General features: G+C 40.0%; 1 protein-coding gene across 1 annotated transcript in view; it reads left to right on the top strand.

Annotated features, from left to right (window-relative positions):
• The window catches only part of LOC147324340 (neural-cadherin-like), a 115,759-nt gene that overhangs the window by 41,822 nt on the left and 56,895 nt on the right, over positions 1-17,042 (top strand). Inside the window, exons 2-7 of the mRNA XM_086298075.1 lie at positions 1,334-1,531; positions 7,135-7,360; positions 8,271-8,475; positions 9,600-9,711; positions 12,532-12,781; positions 16,202-16,344. Coding sequence (XP_086154201.1) covers positions 1,334-1,531; positions 7,135-7,360; positions 8,271-8,475; positions 9,600-9,711; positions 12,532-12,781; positions 16,202-16,344 — 1,134 coding nt within the window. The remainder of the gene's footprint in view (positions 1-1,333; positions 1,532-7,134; positions 7,361-8,270; positions 8,476-9,599; positions 9,712-12,531; positions 12,782-16,201; positions 16,345-17,042) is intronic.

Here is a 17,042-nt window from a genome sequence, read left to right as displayed (position 1 = left end):
CTTGGATTAAAAAGTACATACATAGCCTGTGGATAGAAACATGAAACCTTTTACATAATGGGATTTGAAATCCATAGTTACTTTTAGCCTTTAGGTAACTCACCTCTGTTCCTAAGTGTCCATGGTGTGTGTTTGTGAGAGAAAGACAGGAAGATAGAAAGAGACATGCAAGTGTGTGTTTGAGACGGGATTGCTTGCGCATGTGTGGGGTTGTGTTCAGATCTGTATGTGCATGCATTTGTGTGTGTCAATGTGTTTGTCCTGGCAGGGGGGTTTTTCTTTTCTGGGGTGAGGCAGATGGCCTCTGTGTATTGCAGTCTACTGAACTGTTTGGCACCTCTTCTGACATATTCCTTCATGCCACGTTGACACAAGATCACAGCCAATATTTGCGAAAATAGTGTCTTAGCCTACAATTCTGTGACTTGCTCCACATCGCAGGAATAGATTCTGCAGAAAATGTGTCCTAGATTGGGGCCTGTGACAGTGTCGCGAGTTTTTCTTGTGAACATTGTTTCCAGATTGTGTCATTGTGTTTAATGTGGATAACGATCCCTTACTATCAGTTCCAGGAAAAGTCACGCTATGCTTCTGTCATAGAGACACAGTTTTACACCGCCTCTCCTTGGGTGCTGTTGTGCTCTCTTGCTGTCTGCCCCGGCTTAGGTTGAGCGAGTTGGTAATTGGATTCCTGGAATCTTCTTATTCACTTCAGTGAGGCACTGTGCAGGCGACAAAGTGCCTGCAGTCGTGAGGCATCATCCCCACGCCCCTGTGGGAAGATCAAGGTAGCTTTACCCTAGACATGGTAGATGAGACAGTGGCTGAGGCTCTCTCCCATGGGAACCAAGGTGTCTGGATGCTTGGATGGAAACCCTGATGGAGAATGAATGGATGATGTCATATCCACCGTCCTCAACCCTGGGGCCAAACATACCTCCTGACATCCACTTACAACAATTTCCTGAGCTTCTGGCAGCTATGGTGTAGCAAAAGAAAGTGGAAAGATAGCCGTTAAATTACTAAGTTAAAGATAGTGTGGTAATTGACTTTGACCAGACCTCTGAGCTGAATTGAGACTGTAGCGGTATCAGTTTCACAGTACAGGCACAGAAAAAAAACCCATTAACATTTAGTTTAATCATGCAGTCCTGGTTTTTGCTATCTACTGGAGAGGATGTATATCTCACATACCTGTACCCTTAGTTGACTCTATGCTTGTTGGCGCTTCACATTCCCCTGGCAACATGTCTCCCTGCTGCACACTCAGTTACATGACAGCTGTCACTTTTTGTAACCAGAGCTCCATCACTATCTCTGCACTATCCTCCAGGCCCAGACTGGTACCTGAACAAGGTGAAGTTGAAGATCACTGATGTCAATGACAACGTCCCTGAGTGGAGTATGAAGCCGTACCCTTACCTGGCTGTCGTATCCCCTGAGGCCCCTGCGGGAACGTTTGTCTACCAGCTCCAGGCTCATGATGGGGATGAGGGTAAAAGTGGAGAGGTGGAATACTTTTTGTCAGATGGTAAGCTTTCTGCTGTTCACACACACACACACACACACACACACACACACACACACACACACACACACACACGCATATAGAAGGTAAGTTGTATTAAAATAGATTGTGTTGTTGTTAAAATAAGTTGACAAGCTATAGAGACTTGAAAATAAATGCAAGTAGTCAGACACCAATTCTCAGACATGACAGCCAGAGGCATTCACACATTCATTCATGCATTTATAGGGTCTTTAGGTGTCTGTTAGATTCTCTATCTCTCTGTCACCCTATTTCTTTTTTCTTCTGTATCTCTGTCCCTCTTTCTTTTTCTACACACACATACACAATCGCAGCAGTCAGACACACACACACACACACACACACACAGAGCCAGAGGCCTTCGCACATTTGTTTATGCACTTATCATGCACTCTATCTATCTCTCTAATTCTCCATGTTGCATACGCAGAGTAAATTCTGCAGACACACACGCTAAAATACTCATACACGCATTTGGCTGTTGGAAGTCTGCCATAGTAGACCCCCTGGTGGTTGAGGGGATAGAGGTTTGTTCACATGTCAGAGATTGGGGGATGTGCTAATCTTGCCAATGGGGCTTTACAAAACACTACTGACTTCCCTCTGACTCGCATTAGTACATCGCACAGCTTCACGTTTTGACTTTAAACCACAAATACTACAAAGCGGCCCTTGTCTTTGTCTCGCCCCTTGTCTATGCTGAGAACTCATATAAGCAGCGACATTTGTCAAAGCAGCTAACATAAACTTAAAAGAACTAGATTTAAAAAAAAAACAGTAAAAAACGACCCTCTTATCCTGTGCTTAATTTTAAAAACTTGAAGATGAGATGAGATGACAGTAGCCAGCCTTCAGTTGATCAGTGTCACCCTGATTGACCCAATTTTTTTTAGTATTCAACGGCAGCAGAAAAAGTAAAAAAGTGCCCTCCAGAGTTTTTTGCTTTTGTTTTTTTTTTGTATAGAAACACTTGGTTATGTTTACACACAGCCTTCCTCATCCTAATGCATGGTGTGCATCCTTGTGGTTTAACAATAGTGTTGGACGGATTTTTTCACCCATCTTTTTTTAAAATATTTAGAGTCTTACATTGATTACTTCCATGTTTACTTGCTAGCATTCTTCCTTCACTGCCTTTGGCACACTGATACCTTTGTTGATGCATTGCTCCTACCGGCTGTCAGTCTGTGGAAGAGTGGGAAACCAATGGCAGGATGATCATAACAACAATGGGACTCAGTAATTAAAACATTTCTCCATAGCTGCTAATTAAAATTTCTACAAACACCGCAGTCAGACAAAAATGTTTTATAACTTAAGGAAAATAGAAATTGAGTAGCTCGATGAAAACTTAAATTGGAAAGTAAAAGTAGCCACTCGTCAGTATAATTACTAATGTTTAGAAGGTGAAAGTCATAACTAAGAATGTCTAAAGAGTATATAAAAAGGAGTTTGGTCATACGCTATATTTCTCACAATCCTAACAAATCTTATCAAACCTGTGTAACCACTGCCTGATTTATTCCTCTGATCCCAAAACCTCCATATATTTCCAAAATAATTAAAAAAAACCCATCAATAAGTCATTAAGGCATACTGCTGAAAGGGAGACATTTCCTTTGTTACAATAAACATTAGCACCGTGGTTCATTTTGAGTCATTCCCATATGCATTGTTCTGTTACTTCATTGTGTATTAATACATTTTTATTGCCTATTTTATGGCTTTTTTTCTGTGTGATTTTAAAAATCTTTGTCTCCAATATTTACAAGTTGGCTTGGTTCATATTATTAAGTCACATTATTGAGAGAATTAAGAACACAGTGTTGGATTTGGCATTTTATAACATTTGTCAACAGCCTGAATATTATAAAACTTATTAATTACTGCAATCCCCAAGGCATAAAGTGGGGACACTACATAAAATGTAAATTTAAACAGAATGCAATCATTTAAACATTTCATAACCCCTTAGTTTATTTACAGTATTAAACAGGATAAATTAAAATGTTTAAATGTAGATAATGTACCATTTTAATAAAAAAATAAAGCCATTTTGGCTTTGATGGCAGCCGCATGTCTCAGTTACGTTGGAACAGAGCCGTGTTTACCGCTGCGTATCATCTCAAGTGCTTTAAATGAAGGTGGCTGAACTTCTTTTTGATTTGTGAAGACGTTTCTTATATCATCCAAGAGGATTCTTCCGTTCTGAACTGAAGAAGACTGTATGATAGAGCTTTATCCTGTATTTGTGGACACAGTTTGGAATGGCACACTGTGTCCACAAATAGTGATTTCTGGAATCTTCCTCGAGCACATGCAGTGCTGGCTGCGAGCTTGAAGATCCTGAGGACTGATTTTCAGCTTGCACACATGGGTTTATCCAGAATTTTGGAATTTTGTGATGATATTATTTACTGTAGACGAGCTAGATGATGAGATATTCAAAGCCTTCACGAGATTGTGCTGACAAACATTATTCTGAAGTTGTTCCACAACTTGTAGATGCAGTGTTTTGCAGATTAGTGAACCTCTACTGCTCTAAGATTTTCTTTTTATACAAGAATTTAATCATAATTTATTTAATTACACGATGGTCATCCAGATAGTACAACACAAAGTGCAAGATGTGCATGTACCTTCTCATTCCTAAACTGATCCTCAGTTCCATTTCTGACACTTGTTTGTTGCAAACAACAATAAAACAACAATTATTCCTAACCCCCATTTATATTATTAATGACCAATTTATACCAGAATAAAATAAAACATATTTAACCCTTGTGTGGTGTTCGTATTTTTGTTACTCAGCCAGTGTTCATGGGTCTGGTGGACCCGCTAGAGTTTTGGCTTTCCAAATTAACACTATCAAACAATTTTATGTTAAATTACTCAACAGATGTTTACTTCATCCCAATTACAAGCCATATGAACAGCAAACATGGTTAATTTTTTCCCTCTACCTTTGTTAGATCACATTTATGAATTAATGTGCTTCTCGTTTTTTTTGTTTTTTTTAAATAAAATGTTATAAAAAAATAAATCAGTTATAATCAAGTGGAGTGAGTGGAAAGACACAACACATTTACACGTGAAGCAATATGTTTCACAACTAAATGGGATCAGCTGCTCATCAATGGTGACATTAGGCCCAGGGTTGTAAAACAGGGGGAGGTGGTGCACACACTTATCCCACACTGTCCTGATGGCAGCTAGCTTGTCTCTCTGCCGTCGAGCTGGTCTGTCGTCTCGGTTATCAAAACGGATAATCCTGGAAATTTTGTGGAAGTTTTCCAGAGACATTGATGCACGGAAAGGTTCTTGCTGGTTTCTGCATCCCACAGGGATTCTGTCGATTCCCCTTTGGACCTGAAAACTCCTGCAAGGATAAGAACCCCAAAGTAGGCCTTTGGGGTTCTTAGATGAATTTGGTCCATCTCCTTCCACCTCTCTCCAAAAACACACCTTCCTTCTAGATTACTGCAATCCAGAAAAGTTTTCTGGATGGAATCTGGGATGAAAAGCTCAAATGAAGACTTGATATCCTGCACATGAGTAACTGTCAGCCGTGTTGGCCCTGGCTTATCACAGTAACAGCTCTGCAGGGTGGCTCATTTCTTGGGCAAGAAGACCATTCAATTTCACCAGTTATTGACATCCATATTTCTTCACTTGCTGTCTGGTGGGCTTGTTCTGGTCCTGGAGCTGGCTGCAGATGGGGTGCTCATCTTTGTTTTGTTACTAAATGGTGCTCAACCTCATCCTCTTCTTCAAAGTCACTGTCAGACTCTGAATTTTCAGAAATGCGAAATATTCTGAAACCTCTTTGTCAACATCATCATCAGAAGCCTCTCTCTCTTCCAAAATCAATTGGATGGCCCTCGCAGCAGATAATCTTTTGTCAACTTGATCAGTTGTGATAAAGAACCACACTGGCAAAGTCTTATTTATAGTATTATGCCCCTAATTTGCAGGTGGGACAGGGTATGAGAAAATAAAATTTGGATCCCTCAAGAAAGAGGGCAAAATGTGTGTGAGATGTCAGAGCAGACGGTGTTTATAGTTGAATTTTCAACAATGTTGCAACTTTGTGCGCGAGCAGGAGGGGAAGAAAACACTATCAGCAGCACCAGAAAGGAGGAAGACAGAGTGTGGGAACACAGGACCTACACTTTCAACACTTTTATTAGACCTGGGTCCAGTGGACCCGAACACCTTGTATGTAATGTAAATGCGTGGGGGGAGGTACAGTATGCGGTCATTGAAAATTAGTTCGGATTTATGTTCTTCACAGAAAATAAGCCAAAGCCAATGAATTTCAGGTTGAAAAAATAATTAATTCTTTAATTTTTCTTTTGAAAAAAAACTGAAAACGGTTCTCACAGACCCGAACACCATACAAGGGTTAAATAATTTAAAACTGTAAGGTAAGGTGTAAGGTCAATAAATAAAAAGTCAGCTGTAATTTAGTTTCTAAATTCCACAGAAAAGATTTTCTGGCTATTTTTTAATATGAATATTTTTGAATATGAAAAATCGCTATTTACAATTTAAAATGTAGCGCTTGGAAAGGCTTCTTTGTCAGTATAAGCCTTGAGAACAAGCAAACTACTGAGGACCAAGGCTGAAATTTCAACTGACACTGCACTGCCGTCAGTAATGGAAGTCATATCAGTGAGACCTGACCTGAACCAGTCATCAATTCTCACCGAGCAGAACCGGTGCTTTGACTTTATATATATATATATATATATATATATATATATATATATATATATATATATATATATATATATATATATATATATATATATATATATGAGGTTTTTGATGAGCCACCAAATATTCCTGGCCCCTCTATTCAAGCTTATCGTCATTTTGAGCACAGAGCTGCTCTTTAGTTTCACATGGTGTTCTTTCAAAATAATAAGTGAGGGAATGCAATCATTACTTCATGGCATCTGGGGTCCCTAAAGGATCTGTGCTTGGTTCCCTTCTCTTCTCAGTATGCTGTGATTCTGACATCTAAATGTGAAGAGCAAATATACATTAAGGTATATACTAACATGCTTTATAGTAACTAAGATGTAATTTTTAAGAGTTTAAACTGTTTATGATCTGAATTCTTTTACACTACCTTCAATTTCCTGTCATTAGTTCATTACTTTGGTCCAAAGTGTCTGTGAAATGAAAAATGCAGTTGCTGTTAAATATCTATCAGACTGCCTAAAAACAAATAAGAGTTAAAAATAATTGAAGTTCTTGTTGACAGTGAATAAACTATCAAATGATTTTAATATAAGTAAAAAGTCCAAAAATGATTAAACGTGACAACAGTTGTTGACTATTATGATTAAGGAATTGCACAGAATGAATAAAATTAAATGTGTTTATACATAAATCATATTTATTAATTCTATTAGAGCTTAACAGATTGTATAAATCTTAATTCCACAAACACAGTAAGACAGAAATCCCTTTCAAAAGGCTATTCAGGAAACATTTCTGTGTTTGCATTCAGGCAATCGCCCGTGCATTGGTTTGGATCCAGTTGTGGAAAATAATGTCATTGTATTTCCCTGTAGGCGGTGATGGCTGCTTTGCTGTTGACAAAAAGACAGGCCAGGTGGTGACCACAGGGCTGGTACTTCAGAGGGAGAGGGAGTACTTGTTAAGCGTGGTGGCCCTTGACGGCATGGGGAGCCGCAGTGCCCCTGCCATGCTCTCTGTGGTGGCGGGAGCTAGAGCGCCGCAATTCACCAATACAAGCTATGCCATCTCAATACCAGAAAACACACCTGAGGGACAGCCGTGAGTACTGCCTGTGTTTGCATCCTCTTATAAACATACTCAGGGATACGTTCCAGCTGCATATTAGGAGCAAAATATCATGAAAAATGCTTTTCTTCTTCTTCTGTGTTATATTCATTCTGTAAAGCTGAAATTATTATATCTTTACAAATCATTTATTGTTAAACACATATGCCAGGCCTTTTTAGATCTTCATCTGTTCCCATCTGGTTATCAGCAAACACTTTGTGTCAGATTCTTCATTGCTGCCTCGGTATGTTTAATTGCCCAATACTGCAAGCACAACATTAAAAATGCAACAATATAGAAGACATATTTTTAATACACTTAATTTCTGTAAATTAACAAAGACTAAGATGAATGCAGGCATGAGACGATGTGCTGTCTCACGGAGTGACTCACATGAGGACAGTTACACATGCAGACTTTAGCATAATAATGTAAATCACTGAAATTCCAGTATGTATAGCTCTGCTATGACATAAGCTGCTGACACAAGTCCTACAATAATGAATGCAGACATGCATAAAAACACACAAAAGGTGTCAGATCTCAAGCATAACTTGTTAAGAATTTGTTAATAAATATTCATTTGTTCACAGCAGTGCACTCAAGCACGAACTGACTTATTATCATCACACACTATTAGGGAATGCAAACTCTCTTCACTGTCAAAACAAACACTGATATCTACATAATAGTATCATATTATTACACAGAACTGACGATCACTGATTGACTGTGTTTATAGCACATAGCCAATGGGCCATACAATAATTGATTTCATTACAGCACAGTGCTGATGTAGGAGAAGAGGATTTCGATTCTAATTCAACAAGGCTGCAGCTAAAATCAAACAATAAAGACTCTTTTTTCCATTTCTTTTAATCGCTTTCTCTTTGTTCTACAGCTTCCTGGTGGTGTTTGCTATCTCCTTCCAGAAGCAGCAAATCAGCTATAGTCTGCTGATCAATCCCAGTAGCCTTTTTAGCATTCAGCAGGAGACGGGGGAGATCAGCCTGACCAGGACACTGGATTATGAGAATGACCAGCGACGCTACCTTCTGATGGTGCGAGCCAGTGAAGAGCCAGGCAGCCTCAGCGCTGCAACAGAGGTTAGTTTAATTAGACAGAGATACGGGCACCAAATAGGAGTCATGTAAGAGTTCAAGCTCTGTTGTAATCTGAGGCCAAAGCTGAGGTCCACTGTGATGTTTGTGACTGCGACTCAGGCATTTACTATTACTTTGGAGAATTAAATGAAATAACAAAATATGTTCTGCTGTTTGGATGATTTTGTCTGTCGCGCTCTCCCACTGGACTGCCACAACACTCCGAGGCAGGCAGGTTTTCATCTAAATAGCTCATAACGGTTAACGACAGTGACCTGTTGACATCACACTGCTTGGCAATAACCACAAAAGAGGAGCAGCATAGTTTGCAACTGTCTACAGCAGTGGCACGCCTGAATGGTTTTTAAATGTTAACAAGTAGACTGGTGACCCAAGTGAAGTTTTGTTCTGCGGTTTCACTCTTCGCCTTCGTGTCTCACACTAAGTGCTTTTTGTCAATTGTTATCTAGAGATGAACGCTGCAAAATATAGCACCCTCTTAGGCACAAGAAATCAAAATCTGAAAATATCCTTCATAAATGAATATTTCTAGATAAATTATTTACAACTGCAGCGTGATTTCAATTATTAATTGAAAAGATTTTGTAGCCAAATTATCATGTCAGCCTCTTACTTTGTACCGCAGATTTAGCGGGCACAACCTCCTTCTGCTCAGCTGCATGTTGTGGAATAAGAGATGGAAACTGGGAAAACCTATCCCAGCTATTTCAGGACTATTACTCAGCTGTCACTTCACACTTTACACACAGTGGTGACAGGGAGCTTGTAGGGTGGAGGGGCGACTAAGGGCCTTTGTCGCAAATGCGCACAGTGAGGCACACACATGCTAAGAACATTTCTATTTTTGACTCAAGAAAATCATGGAGTGGAAGATAAAGAATGTGTTGAACTGGCAACTTGGGGAGCTATAAAATGCAATTTAGATTAAGTTTTCGGGTCAGCTTCCTGTACAGAAACCTTCATATGGTTGTTTTCTAGAATTGAGAGTTGATAACAAAAGCTTAATTTTGTCTTCTTATATACTGATTGTATGACTCCTCTCCTCTCTCCTCTTTTCTCCTCTCCTCTCCTCTCCTCTCTTATCCCATCACGCCGGCACTAATCAGGTTCAGGTGTTGATAACGGATGAGAATGATTGTGTCCCAGAGTTTCTTCAGTCCATCTATAGTGTGGATGGAGTCCCCGAGACTGTAACCACGGCAACATCCCTGCTGCAGGGTGAGAATCCTCTGACCCCATATGTCACATCCATCTGGTTCTTTTTGAATTAAAGAAAGAAACTTTATAAAAAGTAACTTTTTCCCAGGGTAAAACAGCAACTGAATTTTAACAGAAGAGTTTCTCGTCTGACCTTGAGTTTCCCAGTGACAGTGTTTTGTATTTACATCATAATCTGTTACATACTGAACCAGTGTAGCTGCTAAAAAAACCCACCATACATTTTGATTCATTACGTTTTGTATGAATAATGGCAGTTTATCTATTACTGCATGGGTCTAGCTTATAATTTTTAATTATGAGGTTGAAAGAATATGTTTTGCTGTCATCACTGCTTAACTTGTAAAAATACACACTAATTAAGAAACCTATTGAGGGAAGTGTAGAAACAGAGTGTGGTGTGTTTTTAATCAGATACAGTTGTTTGCTTCATAATTCATGACCCTGTATCTCTCACACACTTTTGCCACTGTCGCTGGTGATTAAAATTACTCTTTTAACTGCACTCATGAGATCTGAGTGTTTTGGGATTCTGTATGTATGAGATTCAGTATTTAGCCACAGCCACAGATACAGAACTATCTGAAAGGGATTCTTTCACCATGCGTGATATTTAACTCACAAAGTTAACCCTTGAAATGTTAAACACGCCACATAATATGCAAAAACAAACCCCAAAACAAAACATTATTCGGGGCTATTTGTTTGGCCTTTCACATTGCTCTCTCTTTAGTTATTGTCAAATGTTGCTGTGCCTCTGGGACTTCTTTACCCCACTGGCTACAGTGGGAATCTCAAGCTGGGCAATTGTTTCTGGTGCATTCTGACTGAGAAAAATGGAACAAATTTAATCTCAAAACATTCGAATAAACAGCCTGGAGCAGTAAAGACTGTTGGCACTGCAAAGCCAGTGGCAGGAGACAATGGCAACCAATACAAACCGATGCACCGAGAAAAAAATAACATAACCAGTGTGGTGGCAGCAGAGGAATCAAAGATGAAAAGAAAATGGAGACAAAGTGTCATCTTAAAGGGTTGAAAAGCAGAAGTATAAAAGGGAGACCTTTATGCAGCAACAGGACTATAGCTGATATTCAGTGCAGTTATAGGACTGTATCATTCTGTAAAACCACCCTAATTTAGATTAACAAGGTAACTTAAACTGGTGAACTGCACAGGTAACTAAAATGTCAAAGTGATGGAATGAAATGTCTATTACAGTGCGTCTTCTTCACAATATACAAACAAGTCAAGAACACAAAAGTCCACAATCAGGGAATAAATAATTCATGAATGGAAATACAGAGGGTTTACAACATGGTGGGAACCAGTGGTTACACCAGATTAGACTTTGTCAGGACACATCTAAGGTAGCACAGTCTGGGGGAAAAAAACTTTAGAAACCATAACGATCTTGTACCAGAATGATGGGAAGCGAAAAGTATGGAGAAGAAAAAGAACAGCTCTCAATCCAAAGCATACCACATCATCTGTCAAGCATGGTGGAGGAATATGTTGCTGCCAGTCGAACCGGGTCAGGTGTTTATTGACGATGTGACTACTGATAAAATTAGCAGAATTAATTCTAAAGTTTAAAGAGCCCTGTTCTCTGAGCAAAATTGATAGGATGGTGCTTCACACTCCAAATGGATAATGACCTAAAGCTACCACAAAAACAACCCAAGAGTTTCTTAAGACAGAGAAATGGGATATTCTTTAATGGCCAAATAGCTTATCTTATCTCAACCCAATAGAGCATGATTTTCAGTTGCTGAAGACAAAATCGAGGCCAAAGAGACCCACAAACATGCAGCAATTGAAGGCAGCTGCAGAAAATCCCTGGCAGAGCATCTCAAGGGAGGAAACAGAGCATTTGGTGATGCCACTGGGTTCTAGACTTCAAGCAGTAATTGACTACAAAGGATTTTCCACCCAAGTATTGAAACAATTTATCTATTTATAGTTATGTTAGTTTGTCCAATTACTTTTGAGCCTCTGAAAAAGTAGGACTGTGTATAAAATCACATTTTGATTGTTTGATTTAAAATGCACTGTGGTGGTGTACATAGACCGACTTAGAAAAACGTATCACTGTCCAAAGACGTATGGACCAAACTATAGCTAAACTCGATTGAAGAAGATAAAAGAAACTGTGCAGACTGAGCCAGTAACAGCAAGGTTCAAAGGAGATTTACTTCCCTTTCACTTTGTCTTTACCTTTTAATGAGTCAGTCACACTGTAACAGTTAAATGCAAAGGGTGCGTAGTGAATTACCTGTCTGGAAATGTATTACAAGATGTTCAGATGGCACTGACACACACAGGCTGCTTGCTGGTGCAGATACTTGACACACAGAAAATACACACATCAAAAGAATATGCAGTAGACAATTGTTATAAGCTTGAGGGGATGTGCATGAAACAGGGATTTTAAGTGAAACTCACACAGTGTTTGTGGCTATACTCTTAGAGAAAATCACACCACACATTGGAAACCAATCTATACTTGTTTCTTCTCTATAATTACCCCAGAATAAAATCATTTCCAAATCCACACACAAACACTGTGCATTCCACTCTGTCTTTTTGCTGTCTTTAAGCTCGTATTGTCAAATGATAGTAATCATTCTGGAAGGGCACCGTTTCTGTTCAAGTAATAGTAGCTGTCATAGCTCGTGATTTATCGCATGTTTAGCAAGGCCATAAAGAGATAATGATCTACACAGATGTCAACATATTCATGAGCTGATCACATCTCATCAGCCCTTTTCGATTAACTCGTAATTGATGGCTCTCGTGTGATGTCTTTCCCCCTGCCAGTGTTAGCCACGGACTGTGACTCAGGGTTAAATGCTGAACTCACCTATTACACCCTGAGCCCGGACTTCAGCATTTCACCCCATGGGACTGTTTTCCCAGCGAGACGGCTTGACTATGAGAGGCCTAATCATCTGTATGAGTTTGTGGTGATGGCGGTGGACAGTGGGGACGAACCTCACTCTGGCACTGCCACCGTCCGTGTGAGGATGGCGAATGTCAACGATGAAGCCCCCGAATTCTCCCAGCCTGTGTAAGTAGTCTTTTTTTCCCCATCACAAACCAAAATCAGTGGTTTATCATCTTAATTTGCAACTATTCATTGAAAACATAAAACAGCTGCATCAAAAAACTAAGGCTGAGATACAAAAGTGCAATGAAAAAATAAATAAATAAATGGCTATAAAAAATATCCAATGCATGGATGTCTTTGTGTTGTTGCATTTTTCTTTATGCAGAATTGAACATTTTTTAACATCAAACTCAAGCAGAGTTTAAATAATGTTGCCATTGCTGCCACTGCTTAAATTCTGATCCACCAGCTGATCATATTTGAGTTTATCAAAGCTTTACTCTTTGAGCAGACGAGGTAGTTGCATCACAGACATATAAGATAAGATAAGATAAGATAAGATAGATCTTATCTTATCTTATATGGGCTGTTACATCATACATCACAGACCTGCCGTCCTTGAGGCTATCCGTTGCAATAATATTTGATGCTGGGAGTCCTGTTGTGAATAGTGGCCAACTCGTCTCCAAACTGCTGTAGTGAATCCACCAGCATAAGACAAACTCAATATGTTTTATTTGGCGTGTTAATCACAGCCATCTGGCATCAAAACAGCCTGTTACTCACATTAATCACAAAGTGTGACATTGTTAGTTTCACAGCATGTTCTGATGGATAGCTCAAAATGTTTGTGGTCCAATATTGTAGTGAATTCGAGCATTCACTTCACACTCTCTGGGTTTTATTTTTGGCCTTTTCCAAAGGTATGCAGTAAACTGACATATGGATGCAATCCAGTGTGTCCCAGAGTGGCTTTTTGGCAAAGCTGTATAAGTGGGTGGGCAGCAACTGTCACTGTGGCTCTGCTACATTTATTCTATCGAACAAGTAAGCTGCTTGTCCTGTCAGTCATGTTTCAATGACCTTCACACAAGACTGTTGCAGACCTCTGTTACCTGCTCTTGTTGCATTGTCAGGTGTCAGTCTCAGTGACTGGCTAGACACACAGCCAAACAATGAGGTGGGCAGAAAGGTGGAGATGTAGGCAGACAAACATAAAACTGAAAAGAAAAACACACTGAAACATGGTTGCAGGGCAAGCAAGTAGAGAATGCCAAAACATACACTGCGAGTAGACAGGAGACAGCCAGTCAGATATGCAGATAAACAGAGAAGCCTGTCGGCAGTCAGGCAGATATTCTTCCCAGCAGACAGATAGTTAGAAATGCAGACGTTTTGCCAGGTAGCATGTGTTAGGCGCTTCCTCACACTATGGCTTTCTGAGATGTAGATAAATGCTGTGAGGGAAGCGAGCAGGGGCCCAATTCGAATTCGACTGCTACTTCCTCCAACTCAGTGATGAGTGAAACTCTGTGTTGAGTCACACTTGTGTCTGCAGAGAGTCTCTTAATTAAGGGGTAGTGTAGAATATACCAGCAAGCTTTGGGAAGACCCGCCATTATTTAATAGTAACAGTGCTTTCTGTGAGAATGTGCCAAGTAGGTCTATTAAGATGATGTCTATCTTCTACTGAAAAAAGTGTGTGCTCCATTTGAATTGTATTCAATCATTTAAAGCACAGACAGTATTCAGCATTTGTTGAAATTATTCTACTTTTCTTCATTCTTTTCTCCAACTTCTTCTTGACCTCTATAACTAGAATGGAAAATAGTAATCTTTATTTATAAAGCACTTTAAAAAAAGGTGGAAAGTGCTGAACAGAATATTTCAGATACATTCAGCAGAATAAAGTTAAGATTTGGTCGCTGAAAGCAAAAAGGAACAAATGAAGCAACAATGTTTTACTGTAAGATTTAAAAACAAAAAACTTGTGGGTTTTTTGTTTTAAGGGAAGCCATTTCATTTTTCTTCATTACAGATGCAGTCCTACTGAAATAATCACATATAACTCAATTGTATGAATGCAGTTCAGTTCAGTGTTATTTATGTAGCACCAAATCACAACAAGGCACTTTAAATTGTAAGGTAAAGACCCTAAACCACAACAATCATATGCGTGGAGTTTCCTTCATGCAGGAAACAAAACAAGCTCTTCACCTTTCAGCACTGTGGGTAGTAAGCCTGCACTGATGCAGTCTCAGTGTTGGAAGGATTCATAACCCACTCACACTTAAGGCTAGTAGGGTTGGAATGACACTTAATGTGGCGGAGCCTCCATGTAAATGTGCAAGTGCACCGAGAGGCTGTAGGCTGCAGATTAGAATTGGGCTGTAGTGCTCAAAAAAGAACAGAGACTCGTGTGGAGGTAGAGTGTGCACATTAACATTTAAGAAATTACTCTTACATTCAGATTAATTGAGATACTTGCCTGACAGATGAGTGGACGGGCTAGTGTTTTTTTCCTCTCAGTTTGCATCTGAATGAGCCACAGAGTGGCTAAATGTGATTGAAGTGAGGGACAGACAGCGAGAGACTCCATGGAAATGCAAAATGTCCAGACATGCAGGGAAGCAGACAGACAGGCAGGCAGGCGTACCGTGTCTGAGCACAACTTCACAGTTCAGTGAGATGTAGGAAGATGCTTCAGGAAGAAAAGCAAAGGGAGTGTATATGTTTCATCCCCTCAGAGCTGCGGAGAGGTGGCCTCTGAGCCGGGTGACAGATTACAGGTCACTCATGTTGCCACGGAGATTGCCGAGGCTGGCGGAGATGAATCACCCATCAGCGTTCTTCTGTAAACCATCAATCACCTCTGACTTTTCACCATAGACACCGCAGCCCCACCCCACGTACACGCATACTTACACACACACACGCATTAGAAGAGGATACAGCACAAAATCTCGCAGGGGATGAGTTCTGCTGACGAATCAACTCGAACTCTGTGAGAACACCGCCCCCTCTTATAGCCTGCTCCTCTCTGTCAGCCGTCCTCTTTTCCTCTCTTTTTTCTCCCACTCCCACATGTCACTTTACTTGTCATTTCACTGACAGCCTTCGTTTTTGTCACCTAGCTGCTCCTTTCTCACCTTTTTCTTTTCTTCTCTTCATCTGTGCGTCCTCTTAGTCACAGAGTTAATCTCCTCCCCATTGTGCTTTGTACCACAGCGGTATATCAGTCTCCTGTGTCTTGCTGGGCATTTTGCTACCCAGCACCACAGAGCAAGCAAATCACTGTTGACATTTTAAAAGGCAGTGGATCAAATGGCCCACAGTGGGCAGGGTATGTAGAAGCACCATTTGTTCAATGGCTTCAAAATCCCAGTAGACATTATCATTTGTCTCTGGTCTGGCCAGCTAAGAGGACAGGTTAAATCATAGTGACAAGTAAAAGCCACAACCATAAGTCTAATCAGCTTCTCGATGCCCTGGACTGTCTAAATGATTCATATCTCTAGTCTCTTTGTTTGTGGGTTTCTATTATTGACTTCCACCAAGTATGTGTTCTCACTTTCTCTAAACTTGAGTTCCTCTTTGCAGATATCGAACATTCGTTTCTGAGGATGCAGGCCCCAACACCCTGGTTGCAACAGTTCTGGCCAAAGATCCAGATGGCGATGCTATATTCTACTCCATAACAGCAGGCAACGAGGAAGAAAATTTTGTCATTGACAGCCAGAAAGGTGATATTTCTTAATTTTCCAACCAGGTGTCATATTATTCAGCTCTCATTGTAATCGATGGGCTTTCTGTCAAATTGCGCTTTCAAGGAACGGCCTCTATTTTCAAAGGCAGTGTGAAAAGATATTGAAAGCTGATAATAAAAGCTATATTTCCTATACGCATGCTGCTCTTTCTATTATTAGGGTCATAAATAAAATCTATAACATTATTTAGGACATTTCTGTCCTTGGTTTGGCTTTTTCCAGGTACAGAGAGGAATGTTCCACATGTTTCTTAGCCTTCTAGCATTGAGGACTGCACAGTTTATCTTTTTTATTTACCCTTTGATCCGAAACCAGTGGCAATCTCTGTGACATTTGTCACCCAACCCTTTCAATTCAATTTCACAACAACTGCTCTATCATAGTTCGCAATCTCCAAGCTCTGCTCCGCCAGCTCCTCTTTCTTTTGTGTCATCGTTTTATATTTCTTTCCACCCTTTCTGTGTATCCTCCGAGAAAGAAAATGCTAAGGCTGATATCCTTTGGGTGCGGGGAAATCACTATCACTATATGGGTTCCCTTTTCCTGTATATGCAACGAATGCTGGTAGCTGAATAGCTGGTTGAGCTGGTGTTGCGTTTGTAAACAAGGCTGACATTTAAGGCGAGACAATTACTGCGCACATCCCACAGTTTGCGTATTTTAATGTAGCGGTG

The sequence above is a fragment of the Aulonocara sp. 'chitande type north' Nkhata Bay genome, linkage group LG7 (assembly GCF_057382095.1).
Source record: "Aulonocara sp. 'chitande type north' Nkhata Bay isolate Kocher_YH1m ecotype deep benthic linkage group LG7, A_spYH_male_GT1.1, whole genome shotgun sequence".
In the NCBI taxonomy this organism is placed as follows: Eukaryota; Metazoa; Chordata; class Actinopteri; order Cichliformes; family Cichlidae; genus Aulonocara; species Aulonocara sp. 'chitande type north' Nkhata Bay.
This window is presented reverse-complemented; position numbering and strand designations above follow the sequence as displayed.